Source organism: Mustelus asterias, chromosome 14 (assembly GCF_964213995.1).
Source record: "Mustelus asterias chromosome 14, sMusAst1.hap1.1, whole genome shotgun sequence".
NCBI lineage: Eukaryota > Metazoa > Chordata > Chondrichthyes > Carcharhiniformes > Triakidae > Mustelus > Mustelus asterias.
This window is the reverse complement of record NC_135814.1, coordinates 7,109,224-7,125,985: the sequence shown is the minus strand read 5'-3', so window position 1 is coordinate 7,125,985 and position 16,762 is coordinate 7,109,224. Positions and strand designations below refer to the sequence as shown.

The following is a 16,762-nucleotide window of genomic DNA, read 5'->3' as shown; positions in this document are numbered from 1 at the left end:
TAGTGCCCGCGGCAACTCTCGGATGAGACAGGGCCCTGGTTTGACATCTCATCCAACAGATGGCACCTTCCAATCTCGCAGCATTCCCTCAGTACAGCATAAGACCGTCAAACCAGAGTTTTGTGCTGAAGTCTCCAGTCGGAGCAGCTGATGCAGTAAAGCCAAATCCCTCTCGACTCAGAGACTTAGGCAGAGAATAAGGAAAAATTGTCTTGGGCTTGTGGAGGAGGGTGGAGGGGGAGGGGGAAGGTGGGGGTTGGTGGAGTGGGAAGCATTAAGTAACTTTGAGGAAAGAGTCACCTCAAAATGATTTAGTTTCACAAGGTTCGCACTAAGATATCACTGATCTCTGGAAATGCAACACAGGTGGAGTAAATAATCAGTAATGGTGGTGGGAAGGGAATGAAGCAGAGAAGAGTCACATAGACTACTTTGTGATCTACAAACAATCTTTTTTTAAATTATTCATTCATGGGACATGGGCATCACTGGCTGGCCTGCAGTTATTGCCCATTCCTAGTTGCCCTTGGAGGGCAGTTGAGAGTCAACCACATTGCTGTGGCTCTAGGCTCTTGTGTAGGCCAGACCAGGCAAGGTCCAGCAGATTTCCTTCCCTAAAGGGACCCTTGCTGTTTGTCATTTTCATAAATGACCTGGATGAGGAAGTGGAGGGATGGGTTTGTAAGTTTGCTGATGACACCAAGGTTGGTGGGGTTGTGGGTAGTCTGGAGGGATGTCAGAAGTTACAGAGGGACATAGATAGGATGCAAGACTGGGCGGAGAAGTGGCAGATGGACTTCAACCCAGATAAATGCGTAGTGGTCCATTTTGGTAGGTCAAATGGGATGAAGGAGTACAATATAAAGGGAAGACTCTTAGTACTGTAGAAGGTCAGAAGGACCTTGGGGTCCGGGTCCAGAGGACTCTAAAATCAGCCCCGCAGGTGGAGGAGGTGGTTAAGAAGGTGTATGGTGTGCTGGCCTTTATCAATCGAGGGATTGAGTTTAGGAGTCCGAGGATAATGATGCAGCTATATAAGACCCTCGTCAGACCCCACTTGGAGTACTGTGCTCAGTTCTGGTCGCCTCATTACAGGAAGGATGTGAAAAAGATTGAAAGGGTGCAGAGGCGATTTACGAGGATGTTGCCTGGATTGAGTGGCATGCCTTATGAGGATAGGCTGAGGGAGCTCGGTCTTTTCTCCTTGGAGAGACGAAGGATGAGAGGAGACCTAATAGAGGTGTATAAGATGTTGAGAGGCATAGATCGGGTGGACTCTCAGAGGCTTTTTCCCAGGGTGGAAATGTCTGCTACGAGAGGACACAGGTTTAAGGTGCTGGGGGGTAGGTACAGGGGAAATGTTCGGGGGAAGTTTTTCACACAGAGGGTGGTGGGCGAGTGGAATTGGCTGCCGTCAGTGGTGGTGGAGGCAAACTCAATAGGGTCTTTTAAGAGACTCCTGGATGAGTACATGGGACTTAATAGGATGGAGGGTTATAGGTAGGCCTAGAAGGTAGGGATATGTTCGGCACAACTTGTGGGGCCGAAGGGCCTTTTTGTGCTGTAGTTTTTCTATGTTTCTATGTTTCTATTAGTGAACCAGATGGGTTTTTCCGACAATCGACAATGGTTTCATGGTCATCAGTAGATTCTTAATTCCAGATTTTTTTTTTATTGAATTCAAATCCCACCTCTGCTGTGGCAGGATTCGAACCCGGGTCCCCAGAACATTAGCTGAGTTTCTGGATTAGGAATCGAGTGATGATACCACTCGGCCATCATCTTCCACATGCCGTTCACCAGAATTATACCAGGACTTAAAGAGTTAAATTATGAAGAATTGAGATTTTACCTCACTCAAGCATTTATACAGAGTTATAAATCACACCAAGTGTCTCTATTCTCTTCCCATAGATACAGTCTGACTGGCTGAGATTTTCCAGCATTTTCTGTTTTTGTTTGCGCAAGTGTCCATCAACGTGGCTTGTATTCTCTGGAGTTTCGAGCTTTCAGGGGGTGATTTAAATGAGAAAGGGGTTCAACAGGGTTAATTGAATAAACTATTACAGGCAAGTGGTTAGAACCTGGAATGCACTGCCCGAGAGTGCAGTGGAGGCAGGTTCAATCATGGCTTTCGACAGGGAATTAAATTTTTATTTAAATTCATTTACAGCATGTGTGTGTTGCTGGCTAGGTCAGCATATGTTGCCCACCCCTAAATGAACAGAGTCTCACGCTCGGCCATTTTCAGTTGAGAGTCAACCACATTGCTGTGGTTCTGGGGTCACATGGAGGCCAGACCAGGTAAGGGTGACAGATTTCCTTCCCCAAAGGACATTAGTGAGCCAGATGGGTTTTTACAACAATCGACAATGGTTTCATGGTCATCAGTAGATTCTTAATTACAGATTTCTATTGAATCATCTGCTGCGGTGGGATTTGAACCTGGGTCTCCAGAGCATTACTGTGGACCTCTGGATTACCAATCCAGCAACAGTAACACTACACCACTGCCTGCCCTTCAATTACCCAAAGAGAAAGACAGCATTTACTGCCAAAGCCGCAAGTGCACAGTTGTACACACAGCCTAATGCTCCTGGAACACAGGAATCCCGCCAAGGCAGATGGTGGAATTTGAATTTGGCGGCACAGTGGCACAGTGGTTAGCACTGCTGCCTCACAGCGCCAGGAACCTGGGTTCAACTCCAGCCTCGGGTCACAGTCTGTGTGGAATTTGCACATTCTCCCCGTGTCTGCGTGGGTTTCCTCCGGGTGCTCCGGTTTCCTCCCACAGTCCAAAGATGTGCAGGTTAGGTAGATCGGCCATGCTAAATTGCCCCTTAGCATCAGGGTTACGGGGATAGGGCCTGGGTGGGATTGTGATTGATGCAGACTCAATGGGCTGAATGGCCTCCTTCTACACTGTGGAGCTTCTATGATTCTAAGATGGCTGCCGATAGCTGTCCACGCAGGTGCACTTGTCAACATTTGCGCAGAGTCCAATGATGTCATTTGGAGGAGATACAAATCCACCTTCATAAACGGTGACAGCTTCTTTTCACCAGTCTTCAAACTTTTAATAATGAATTTTATTTCATTGCCCATGTAGCCCCCTGGATGGAAAGGATTGATAATAATGTTAACTTGATGCTGACTGCGCGGTAATGCTTGCAATTGCAGGGCCTGTGATGGCCATGCATGTGCCCTACTGCACATTGCTGCCTGTAAAGGTAGCGGCTTTTTTATTCATTCATGGGACTTGGGCCAGCATGTATTACCCATCCTAAGTTGCTCTTGTTCAGAGGACAGTTGAGAATCAACCACTTTGCTGATGCTCTGGAATCACATGTAGGCCAGACCAGGTAAGGACGGCCTACCTAACCCGCACATCCCACCTAACCCGCACATCTTTAGAGTGTGGGAGGAAACCCACGCAGACACAGGGAAGAATGTGCAAACTCCACACAGATATTCTGGAATTGAGCCCCGGTCCCTGATGCTAACCACTGTGTCACCATGCTGCCATCTTGGGTTGGCAGGAGATACCGTGGAAGAGAACCGATTTGCAGGGCTATGGGGGGGAAAGGTCGTGGAGTGGGAGCAGGTGATGGCTGTGTGAGTTGCTTTTGCAGATACTAGTGGCTAAGTGGCCTCCTTCTGTACTTGAATCATCCTCTGATTGAGTGATTCTCTGCTGCTAGAATCATGGCTTTCGATGTTGCCCATCCCTAAATGATGGGATGCGGGGCAATTAATTCAAAATTAGACAATTTAAAGTCAAATGAAGATGCACTTCATCGTGCAGAGTGGTGGAAATTTCAAACTCTCTCCATCAAATGGTAGTGGAGGCAATTGAAATCTTCAAGATAGATTGATGGATTTGTGTTGGCGAAAGGGCATTGAGAAGCAACTGGAGCAAGGGTGGGCAGGTGGAGTTAAGGTTAATCATGACCTCAATTGGACTGAATGGCCTCCTCCTGTTCCCACGCTCCAAGATGTTTAATGATAAAAATCACAAGACTAGACATGCTCCAACTCCTCACCTCCCCCCACTCCTCAACCCCCACCCTCCACTCCACCCTCACCACCCCCCACCCCATCCATGTTGTGTACCAGACAGTCTGGCTTTTCACCCAAACTGGATGTGGGGAGCTACGAGGAGAGTTTGGTTTGTTTTCACTTGAATGTCGGAGGCTGAGGTGACCTGATAGAAGTTTACAAAATTATGAGAATCATGGATAGAATGGATAGTCAGAGTCTTTTTTCCAGGGAGAAATGTCAATTGCTAGGGGACATAGGCTTAAGATAAAAGAGGAAAAGTTTGAAGGAGATATGGGAGGCAAGTTTTTTACACAGAGGGTGCTATGTGCCTAGAATGTGCTGCCAGGGGAGATGGTAGAAGTAGATGTAATAGCAACATTTAAGAGGCATCTTGACAGATACATGAATCGGCAGGGAATAAAGGGATATGGACTGCGTAGAGGCAAAAGGTCTTTAGTTTAGAAAGACGTCATGTGTCGGTGTTGGCTTGGTGGGCCGAAGGGCCTGTTCCTGTGCTGTACTGTTCTTTGTTCTTTGTTCAAAACACAACCCGCACACCATTAAACCTGTCTTAGTCAATAAAAGTCCTTCCTTCCCTTGATGTGGAATTAGGTTTTTCGACTACTTTCATTCAGCAGTTAGGAAAGGGTCGGGGTCAGGGCCCCTGTGCCCAGTTCAGATTTGTATTTGGCCGAAGGTGGCAGCATTGCCATGGGAGATGCCTCTTGGAGTCTGTCCCATGTCCTTGGCTGAAAAGATTGCAGTGAGAATGAGTGGGGAAATATTTGGCTGCAACACCAATGATACAATTGACACTGAAGAGGCAGTGGGGAAGGTTTATGGAAAGGCTTTCCGAAAATCCCACACAATTCACTTTCTCTCTGTGTTTGGAAACAGGTTGACTAGACACAGTCACCTGTCCCTTGTCGGAGCTGGGTGGATGAGAAATTGGGCCAGGTGGAGATGGGACTATCCATCCCCCACAGTCTCCATGGAAATGTGTTCCGCCAAACACTTTGATCTCCCTGATTTGCTATGGAGAGACAGTAGAAATCTACCAACTGGTCCTGTCGCTATCGTGACACACACAGTAAGTTCAAATGTATGTTTTTGTTGGATTTCCATTGCTTCATGTCCACAGAAAATAAAATTAATTCCTTCAAGAAGACTGCGTCCTTTAAAATGTGGCTAGTTTGACTCTCTGACCATTCGGAAGCCAGGGGAATGTTTGGGCAGACTAGGACTGCACAGGAGAACCCAACTAGAGGGAGAGATAGAGAGAGAGGGAGAGAATGGGGGACAGAGGGAGAGAATGGGAGGGGCAGAGAGACAGAAGGAGAGTGAGGGAGTGATAGAGGGAGTGATAGAGGGAGTGATAGAGGGAGTGATAGAGGGAGTGATAGAGGGAGTGATAGAGGGAGAGATAGAGAGAATGGGGGACAGAGAGAGAGAGGGAGGGATAGAGGGAGGGATAGAGGGGGAGATAGAGGGGGAGATAGAGGGGGAGATAGAGGGGGAGATAGAGGGGGGAGAGGGGGGAGAGGGGATGGGGGAAGAAGGGGGAGAGAGGGGGAGAGGGGGAGGGGGATGGGGAAGAGGGGGGAAAGAGGGGAGAGAGGGGAAGAGGGGAGGGAGAGGGAGGGAGAGGGAGGGAGAAAACCATAGAAACGTAGAAGATAGGAGCAGGAGGAGACCATTTTACCCTTCAAGCCTGCTCCGCCATTCATTAACATCATGGCTGATCATCCAACTCAATAGCCTAATCCTGCTTTCTCCCCATAACCTTTGATCCCATTCACCCCAAGTGCTATATCCAGCCGCCTCTTGAATACATTCAATGTTTTGGCATCAACTACTTCCTGTGGTAATGAATTCCACAGGCTCACCACTCTTTGGGTGAAGAAATGTCTCCTCATCTCCGTCCTAAATGGTCTACCCTGAATCCTGTGACCCTTGGTTCTGGACTCCCCCACCATCAGGAACATCCTCCCTGCATCTACCCTGTCTAGTCCTGCTAGAATTTTATAAGTCTCTATAGGTCGCATCTCATTCGATTGAACTCCAGCAAAAACAATCTTAACCTAGTCAATCTCTTCTCAAACATCAGTCGCACCATCCCCGGAATCAGCCTGGTAAACCTTTGCTGCACTCCCTCGAGAGCAAGAACATCCTTCCTCAGAAAAGGAGACCAAAACTGTACACAATACTCTCGGTGTGGCCTCACCAAGGCCCTGTATAGTTGGAACAACACATCCCTGCTCCTGTACTCGAAACCTCTCGCAATGAAGGCCAACATACCATTTGCCTTCTTTACCGCCTGCTGCACCTGCATGCTTACCTTCAGTGACTGGTGCACAAGGACACCCAGGTCCCGCTGCACACTCCCCTCTCCCAATTCACAGCCATTCAAGTAGTAATCTGCCTTCTTGTTTTTGCTTCCAAAGTGAATAACCTCACATTTATTCAAATTATACTGCATCTGCCATTGATTAGCCCACTCACCCAACCTGTCCAGATCATGCTGAAGGATCTCTGCATCCTCATCACAGTTCACCCTCCCACCTAACTTGGTATCATCAGCAAACTTTGAGATGTTACATTTTGTTCCCTCATCCAAATCATTAACATATATTGGGAATAGCTGGGGTCTCAGCACTGATCCCTGTGGCACCCCACTAGTTACTGCCTGCCAATTTGAAAAGCACCCATTAATTCCTACTCTTTGTTTCCTCTCTGTCAATCAGTTTTCTATCCATCTCAATACACTTCTCCCAATCCCATGCACTTTAATCTTGCACGATAATCTCTTGTGCGGGACTTTGTCAAACACTTTCTGAAAGTCCAAATATATCACATCTACTAATTCCCCTTTGTCAACTCTACTAATTACACCTTCAAAGAATTCCAATAGATTTGTCAAGCATGATTTCCCCTTCATAAATCCACGCTGACTCTGTCTGTTCCTGCCACTGCTTTCTAAATGCTCTGCTATAAAGTCCTTGATAATGGGTTCGAGAATTTTCCCCACTACCGATGTTAAGCTTACTGGTCTTTAATTCCCTGTTTTCTCTCTAACTCCCTTTTTGAATATTGGAGTGACATTCGCTACCCTCCAATCTGCAGGGACTGTTCCAGGGTCTATAGAATCCTGGAAGATGACCACCAATGCATCCACTATTTCTAGAGCCACTTCCTTAAGTACTCTTGGATGTAGGTTATCAGGCCCTGGGGAATTATTTGCCTTCAATCCCATCAACTTTCCCAATACCATTTCTCTACTAATATTGATCTCCCTCAGTTCTTCCCTCTCACTAACACTTGCATTCTCCAACATTTCTGGCATCTGATTTGTGTCCTCTTTTGTGAAGTCAGAACAAAAGTATATATTCAGTTGCTTGGCCATTCCTTTGTCCCCTATTATACATTCCCCCATTTCTGTCTGTAGGGGACCTACATCTGTCTTCACCAACCTCTTTCTCTTCAGATATCAAGAGAAACTCTTAGTGTCAGTCTTTATGTTCCCTGCAAGCTTACTTTCGTACTGTATTTTCCCCCATCTTAATCAATCCTTTGGTCCTTCTTTACTAAATTCTAAACTGCTCCCAATCCTCAGACCTATTATTTTTCTTGGCCAATCTGTATGCTTCTTCCTTAGATCGGATACTCTCGCTAATTTCCTTTGTAAGCCATGGATTGGCCCTCTTCCCAATTTTGCTTTTGTGCCAGACAGGAATAAACAGTTGCTGCAGTTCCTCCATGTGTTCCTTGAATGTTTGCCATTGCCTATCCACTGTCATCCCTTTAAGTAACTCTCCCCAATCTACCAAGGCCAACTCACGCCTCATATCCTCATAGTTTCCTTTATTAAGATTCAGCACCCTAGTCTCTGAATCAACTACTTCACTCTCCATCCTGAGAAAAAATTCTATCATGTTATGGTCACTCATCTCCAAGGGGTCTCGCACAGCTAGATTGGCAATGATTCCCTTCTCATTACACAGTACCCAGTCTAAGATGGCCTGCTCTCTAGTTGGTTCCTCCACATATTGGTCAAGAAAACCATCCCGTATACATTCCAAGATTTCCTCCTCGACAGCATTGTGGCTAATTTGATTTGCCCAACCTATGTGCAGATTAAAATCACCCACGATCACTGATATTCCCTTATCACATGCATCACTAATTTCATGTTTAATGCCATTCCCAACATCACCATTGCAGTTTGGGGGTCTATATATGACACCCACTAATGTTTTTTGTCCCTTTGTATTTCTCAACCCGACCCATGCAGACTCCACGTTGTCAGAGCTAATATCGTTTCTCACTATTGCATATCCTTTCTCACTATTGAGATGGAGGGAGAGGGAGGGAAAGAGCAGGAGAGAGCGGGAGAGAGAGGGTGAGATAGAGGGAGAGAATGGGGGACAGAGAAAGGGAGAGATAGAGGGAGAAAAAGAGAGATAGAGGCAGAGATAGAGAGAGGGGGAGAATGGCAGATAGAAGGAGAGAGTGAGGGATAGAGGGAGAGAGGGCGAGATAGGGGGACAGTAAGAAGTCTCACAACACCAGGTTAAAGTCCAATAGGTTTATTTGGAATTACAAGCCTGGTCGTGATGAAGGAGCAGCGCTCCGAAAGCTCATGATTCCAAAAATACCTGTTGGACTTTAACCTAGTGTTGTGAGACTTCTTATTGCACCCACACCAGTCCAACACTGCCATCTCCACCTCAGAGAAAGAGGGAGAGATAGAATGAGAGATAGAAAGAGAGAGAGGTTGAGGGAGAAAGGGAGAAATGGAGGGAGAGATACAAACGTCAGAGTCAAAGGGAAGGAGAGAGAGAGAGAAATACAGAGACAGTCAGAGAGGGCACACCTGACTCACCTGATGAAGGGGCAGCGCTCCGAAAGCCCGTGCTACCAAATAAACCTGTTGGACTTAAAACTGGTGTTGTGAGACTTCTTACTGTGCCCACCCCAGTTCAACGCTGGCATCTCCACAGTCAGAGACGGAGAAGAGATAGATAGAAAAATATTATATTTATCTCAAAATTGGGAGAGAAAGGCAGAGGGAGGAGAAGAGAAAGAGGCAGAGAAAAATCGGGGATGAAAAGGGAAAGTGAAAAAGACAAGAAATAGAGATTACAAGGAGACAGAGAGGAAAAAAAAGACAAGAGGGAGAGAGAGAGATACAGAGCGAAAGACAAAGAGACAGAGAAAGAATAATTTGGGTAGTTACTCACCACCAAAGGCTGATGATCTTGGCAGGACAGAGGAGAAACAGAAAGAGGGCGAGTTGTACACGAGACACAGATTCCATCCTCCAGATTGCGGGATTCAGGCCACCAGCAACTGGACAATCCTGTCAGGAACTGGACAATCCTCTCAGGCCAGCAACTGGAAAATCCTCTCAGGACAGCAACTGGACAATCCTGTCAGGAACTAGACAATCCTCTCAGGACAGCAACTGGACAATCCTCTCAGGACAGCAACTGGACAATCCTCTCAGGACAGCAACTGGACAATCCTCTCAAGACAGAGACTGGACAATCCTCTCGGGAACTGGACAATCCTCTCAGGACAGCAACTGGACAATCCTCTCAGGACAGGAACCGGACAATCCTCTCAGGACAGCAACTGGTCAATCCTCTCGGGACAGGAACCGGACAATCCTCTCAGGACAGCAACTGGACAATCCTCTCGGGACAGCAACTGGACAATCCTCTTAGGACAGAGACTGGACAATCCTCTCAGGAGCTGGACAATCCTCTCAGGACAGAGACTGGACAATCCTCTCAGGACAGGAACTGGACAATCCTCTCAGGACAGGAACTGGACAATCCTCTCAGGACAGCGACTGGACTATCCCCTCAGGACAGGAACCGGACAATCCTCTCAGGACAGGAACCGGACCATCCTCTCAGGACAGGAACTGGACATCCTCTCAGGACAGCAACTGGACAATCCACTCAGGACAGCAACTGGACAATCCTCTCAGGACAGAGACTGGACAATCCTCTTGGGACAGAGACTGGACAATCCTCTCAGGACGGAGACTGGACAATCCTCTCAGGAACTGGACAATCCTCTCAGGACAGAGACTGGACAATCCTCTCAGGACAGGAACCGGACAATCCGCTCAGGACAGGAACTGGACAATCCTCTCAGAACAGCGACTGGACAATCCTCTCAGAACAGCGACTGGACAATCCTCTCAGGACAGAGACTGGACAATCCTCTCAGGACAGCAACTGGACAATCCACTCGGGACAGGGACTGGACAATCCTCTCAGGACAGAGACTGGACAATCCTCTCAGGACAGAGACTGGACAATCCTCTCAGGACAGAGACTGGACAATCCTCTCGAGACAGAAACTGGACAATTCTCTCAGGACAGCGACTGGACTTGAGGCAGGAGTTGCAGACTGCAGGCTGGAGGCTGAAGTTGGTGGCTGGAGGTGCAGACTGGAGGCTGGAGGGGTGGGGGTGGAAGCTGGAGGTGGAGGCTGGTGAAGGTGGAGGTTGGAGGTGTGGAGAGTGGAGGTGCAAACTGGAGGCTGGGGGTGGGGGGGTGGAGGCTAGACTGGAGGCTGGTGGAGGTTTAGTAAGTGGACAGTTGTCTCCTCTGTGTCCAGGGCAGCGACCCTGCCTGGGGCTCCAGGGAAGCAGCAATGGGGAGGGGTGTGAGCGGCTCTGCTGCTCCCAGGAAGCAGCTCTCCAGGACGGGGAGAAGCTGAATTCGGGCGAGGCTGGCAGCAAATCCTCAGCGGAGGAAAGTGAGGAGCAGGTTTGTCTCGGTCACTGAGAGAGGCTCCTCCAGAGCCCGGGGGGGAGACATGGGGAGGGGTCCCGGGGGAGGTAGCAACTGTCTCTGTCCCCTCACCTGAATGTCCAGCTTTGGCACGGTCACCTGGCTGAGAATTGGTGAGGATCTGGGACCCTGCCGCAGCTTAGACTCAATTCAGGGAGAGAGAGAATTGAAAAAGCAACAGCTCATACCGAGATGTGAAACGGAGGAAAAGCAGATGGACCTTTATTCACCCGAACCGCTTTTACAAATATCCCTGTCCAATCCGCCAGAAATCCGACACCCAAAATCCCAATAATTTCACTGTCCCGAACGACTCGGAGCTGGAGAATTGGTCTGTCCTGTATCCCAGAGAGAATCCCTATTCCCCCTCCACCTCCTGAATGACAGTAAACTTTCCCCAGTTACAAACTTTCTCCCCAATTACAAAACTTTCCCCTCCTGAGTTAGGAACTTTCCCCAATTACAAACTTTCTCCTCCTGAGTTACAAGCTTTCCTCTCCCCAGTTACAAACCTTCTCCCCAATTACAAACTTTTTCCCCCAATTACAAACTTTCTCCCCCAATTACAAACTTCCCCTCCTGAGTTACAAACTTTCCCCTCCACAATTACAAACTTTCCCCCCCAATTACAAACTTTCTCCACAATTACAAACTTTCTTCCCCAATTACAAACTTTCTCCACAATTACAAACTTTCTCCCCCAATTACAAACTTTCGCCGCAATTACAAACTTTCCCCTCCACAATTACAAACTTTCCGCCCCTCAGTTACAAACTTTCAACAGTTACAAACTTTTTCCCCCAATTACAAACTCTCCCCCCAGTCAAACTGTGAACAGCCAGAAAACAAAATAAAAAGCAATGAACAAGATCAGAACGAACACACACACACACACACACACAGAGCTCTCTGAGGACAGTCAGTGGTGTGACTGAAGTTTGGGACAAGTTGTGGAAGGGCTCACTCTGCACTGTCAGCTCTCTGTGTCTCTGGCTCCGGCGCTCTGCTCTCTCCTGTTCTGTGAAGTGTTGGGGAATTTGCCAGCGAGGGAACAATTACTTACTCTCTTCTCCCACACATTCGCTCATCTTACGCTCCTCGCTGACGTCGCTCCCGGCCAGAAAATGTTTATGTGTCAGTCAGTGAGGAGGCTTGATCGTTTCAGCGGAGATGGGAGGGGAGGTGATGGGGAGCCAGGGTCGCTGGCGGATCTGTTTACTGTAAGTATTGTAAGAATCTAGCATCAGAGAGGGGAGGGGAGGGGGGAATCACACGGTTATTCACCTGGCAAGCAGCACAGGTAGAAAGGGAGAGGGAAACTGACAGAGAGAGAGACTGTGTGTGTGTGTGAGAGAGAGAGAGAGAATGTGTGTGAGAGTGACTGAGAGGGTGTGAGAGGCACAGTGTGATGAGACTAAGAAAGAATATGAGAGAGTGTGTGAGAGGGAGAGTGTATGAGTGAGACTGAGCGAGAGAGAGGGAGAGACTGAGAGAGAGTGTATGAGTGAGACAGTGTGAGAGACTGATAGTGTGAGAGAGAGTGTGCGAGACTGAGAGAGAGAGTATGTATGAGTAACAGTGTGAGAGAGACTGAAAGGATCTATAAGAGAGTATGTGAGAGTGAGAGACTGGAGAGAGAATGAGTGAGAGAGACAAACAGACTGAGAGATAAAGAGAGACTCAGAGAGAGGCTGTTGGCGAGAGAGTAAAAAAGCTTGGGAGAAACTATGAAAGAGACTGAGAGAGTGAATGTGAGAGAGAGATAGAGTGAATGTGAGAGAGAGATAGAATGAATGAGAAAGAGAGGGTGAATGAGAGAGTGAATATGAGAGAGATGGAGATAGCGTGAATGTGAGAGAGAGAGAGAGTGAGACTGAGAAAGTACAGTAAAGAGTGCGTGAGAAGGACAGAGAGACTGAGGGATAAAGAGAAGGAAACTCAGAGATACACTGTAAGAGAGAGAGAGAGTAAAAAGACTGGGAAAAACAGAGACTGAGGGAGAGAGTGAGTGTATGAAAGAGATAGAGTGAGACTGAGAGTCTGTGTGAGACTAGGAGACACAGAGACTGTGAGAGAGTATGGTGAAAGACAGAGAGAGAGACTAAGAGAGAGTGAGAGAGACTCTTGAATAGGAGTGTGTGAGAGAGACTGACTGACTGACAGATCAGACTTTGAGAGAGAATGAATCAGTGGGTAACTGAGAGTGACAGAGAAAGGAAGAAAGCACGTGAGAGAAATAGAATGTGAGAGGGAGATTGAGAAAGACAGAGCAGGAGATAGATAGAGAGAAGGAGACGGATAGAGAGATTGAGAGAGAGAGAATATGAGAGAGAAACTTAGAGAGAGAGAGAGGTTACATGAAAGGGAAAGACATTAGAAAAGAGTGGGGAAAGGTATTTATTGGGGATTGGAGGTAATCAGAATGGGGAACAGTGCGAACGAGAGAAAGAATGAGAAAACAAGAAGAGCAACACAAAAACAGTGTGAAAAACAATAAACAAAGAGGAAAGCAGCAAAAGAGAGTGGGAAGGATGAGAAAAGAGGAAGAGGCTGTGAGGGTCTGCTGTAACATAGGAAGTAACCGAGCCAGTAAGCCCCCACAACACAGCAACGTGATACTGACACGTTAATCTGGTTTTGTGATGATGATTGAAGGATAAACATAAGCAAGGACACAGAGGAGCATCTCTGCTGGTCTTTGAAATACCGCCTTGGATTATTTTCCCTTCACTGGAGCAGGCCTCAGTTTAACATCTCTTGAGAAAGGTAGCAGCTCCAGCAATGAAGCAACTCACTCAGTGTCCCACCGAACTGTCTGCCTGGATTTTGTGTGATTAGCTTGGGGGAATGGGGCGTGAACCCACAAACTTCAAACTCAAGAGGCAGCGAGCGCTGCCCACTGAAGCCACAGTGGGCAGAGGTATGAAATAGAGGAACAAAGAGAGGGGAAGGGGATAGGGAGCGAAGGCAGATAGTTTGAGATGGCAATAAAAGGAAGACCAAGGCAGTTTAAGATGATTGACGAGAAAATTGAAAACAGCATGAGGAAAAAAATGTCATTTTTTTGCGGCGAGTGGTTAGGGTCTGGAATGCGCTGCCTGAGAGTGTGGTGAGGGCAGATGCGATCGTGGCTTTTAATGGGGAATTGAAGAGAAAATATTCACAGCGCTATGGGGACAAAGGCTGGGGAGTGGGATTCGCTGATTTGCTGTTGTAAAGAGCTGGCACAGATACAAGGTGCTGAATGGCCTCTGTCCGTGCTGTAACCATTTAGTGAAATAGGGAAGCAGGAGGAAATGTAGGGCAAACAAATTCAGAGTTCCCTGGATGGCAAAGGAGATAGAAATTGAGATAAAGAGGAAGAAGTGTACTTACGACATGTCAGGTAGAAAGTACAGTTAAGAAGCAGGCTGAATATAGAAGGTTCAGAGGGGAGGTGAAGAAGCAAATGCAAAAAGCAAAGAGGGAGTATGGAAAGAGACTGGCAACTAACATAAAAAGGAATCCCAGAGTATTTGATAGGCATATAAATAGCAAAAGGGCAGCAAAAGGAGGAGTAGGGATGTTGAGGGACCCTGAAAGGGAATTTACACATGGAGACTGAGGGCAGAGCTGAGGTATTAAATCAATATTTTGCATCAGTCTTTACCAAGGAAGAAGATACTATCCAGGTCAATTGGAGGTGATTCAGACACTAAAATGGCTTAAAATTGAAAAGGAGGAGGAATTAGATAGGTTATCTGCACTTAAAGCTAATAAGGCATCAGGATGGAATGAGATAGAAACATAGAAAATAAGTGCAGGAGGAGGCCATTCGGCCCTTCGAACCTGCACCACCATTCAATATGATCATGGCTGATCATGCACTTTCAGTATCCCACTCCTGCTTCCTCTCCATACCTCTTGATCCCTTTAGCCACAAGGGCCCCGTTCAGCTCCCTCTTGAACATATCTAATGAAGTGACCCCCAACAGCTTTCTGTGGTAGAGAATTCCATAGGTTCACAACTCTCTGAGTGAAGAAGTTCTTCCTCATCTCAGTACTGAATGGCTTACCCCTTATTCTTAGACTGTGACCTCTAGTTCTGCACTTCCCCAACAGCAGGAACATTCTTCCTGAATCTAGCCTGTCCAGTCCCATTAGGATTTCATACGTTTTCTATGAGATCCCCTCACATTCTTCTAAATTCCAGTGGGTAGAAGCCCAGTCGATCCAGTCTCTCTTCATATGTCAGTCCTGCCATTCCAGGAATCAGTCTGGTGAACCTTCGCTGGACTCCCTCGATAGCAAGAATATCCTTCCTCAGACTAGGAGACCAAAACTGCACACAGTACCCAAGGTATGGCCTCACCAAGGCCCTGTATAACTGCAGCAAGACATCCTCATTCCTACACTCAAATCCTCTTGCTATGAGGGCCAGCATGCCATTAGCTTTCCTCACTGCTTGCTGTACCTCATGCCAACCTTCAGCGACTGTTCCACCGTGACACGCAGGTCACATAGCACTTCCCCTTTGCCTAAACTGCCACCATTCAAATAATAATCTTCCTTCCTGTTTTTGCCACCAAAGTGAATAACCTCACACTTATCTACATTATATTGCATTTGCCAAGTATTTGCCCACTCAGCCAACCTGTCCAAGTCACCCTCTTTCATCCTCCTCACAGCACACACTGCCACCCAGCTTAGTGTCATCTGCAAATTTGGAGATATTGTATTCAATTCCATCGTCCAAATCATTAACGTATATTGTGAATAGCTTGGATCCCAGCACTGAACACTGCAATACCCCACTCGTCACTGCCTGCCACTCTGAAAAGGACCCATTTATTCCCACTCTCTGCTTCCTGTCTGTCAACTAGTTCTCTATCCATGTTAATACATTACCCCCAATACCATGAGATTTAATTTTGCTCACTAATCTCTTGTGTGGGACCTTGTCAACAGCCTTTTGAAAGTCCAGAAGATACACAAGGATACTGATGGAAGTGAGAGTGGAAACTACAGGGACCATGGACATAACTCTCCAGTCTTCTTTAGATTCGGGGTGGTTCCAGAGGACTGGAGAATTGCAAACTTTGCACCCTTGTTCAAAAAAGGGTGTATGGATCAACCCAGCAATTACAGGCCAGTCAGATTAACTTTGGTGATGGGGAAACTTCTAGAAACAATAATTCAGGACAACATTAATAGTCACATGGACACGAGGGTTAATTGAGAAATGGCAGGAGAGATTTCTTCAGTAAAAATCACGTTTGACTAACCTGTTGGAGTTTTTTGAAGAGGTAACAAGGAGGGTTGATGAGGGTAATACGGTTGATGTGGTGTACATAGACTCCCAAACGGCATTTGATACAGTGCCACATAGCAGACTTCATAGATTAATAGAATCCTACAGTGCAGAAGGAGGCCATGCAGCCCTTCGCATCTGCACCGACCACAATCCCACCCAGGCCTCATCCCCACAACCCCATGCATTCACCCTAGCCAGTCCCCCCGACACTAAGGGATAAATTATCATGGCCAATCCACCTGACCTACACATCTTTGGAGACTAGTGAGACTTGTGAGAAGAGTTATAGCTCACTCACCTGATAAAAGAGCAGCGCTCCGAAAGCTCGTGATTCCAACTAAACCCGTTGGACTTTAACCTGGTGCTGTGAGACTTTTTACATAGCTCATGGAGTAAAAGGGACCGTAGCAATATGGATACAAAACCGACTGAGTGACAGAAAATAGTGACTAATGAATATTTTTCAGACTGAAAGAAGGTTTTGCAGTGGAGCTCCCCAGGGGTCAGTGTTTGGACACTTGATCTTCCTAATATATTAATAATGTAGAGTTTGGAGTGCAGGGGATAATTTCAAAGTTTGCAAATGATAGAAGATTCCTAAGCATTGTGAGGAGGGTAG

The 16,762-nt window shown here is 47.0% G+C and overlaps 1 protein-coding gene across 1 annotated transcript in view; it reads right to left on the bottom strand.

The window, feature by feature from the left end:
- Nucleotides 1-9,521, bottom strand: part of wnt6b (wingless-type MMTV integration site family, member 6b) — an 81,572-nt gene extending 72,051 nt beyond the window's left edge. The window contains exon 1 of the mRNA XM_078227847.1: nucleotides 9,282-9,521. Coding sequence (XP_078083973.1) covers nucleotides 9,282-9,358 — 77 coding nt within the window. The 5' untranslated portion in view covers nucleotides 9,359-9,521. The remainder of the gene's footprint in view (nucleotides 1-9,281) is intronic.
- Between the last annotated feature and the right edge of the window lie 7,241 nt (nucleotides 9,522-16,762).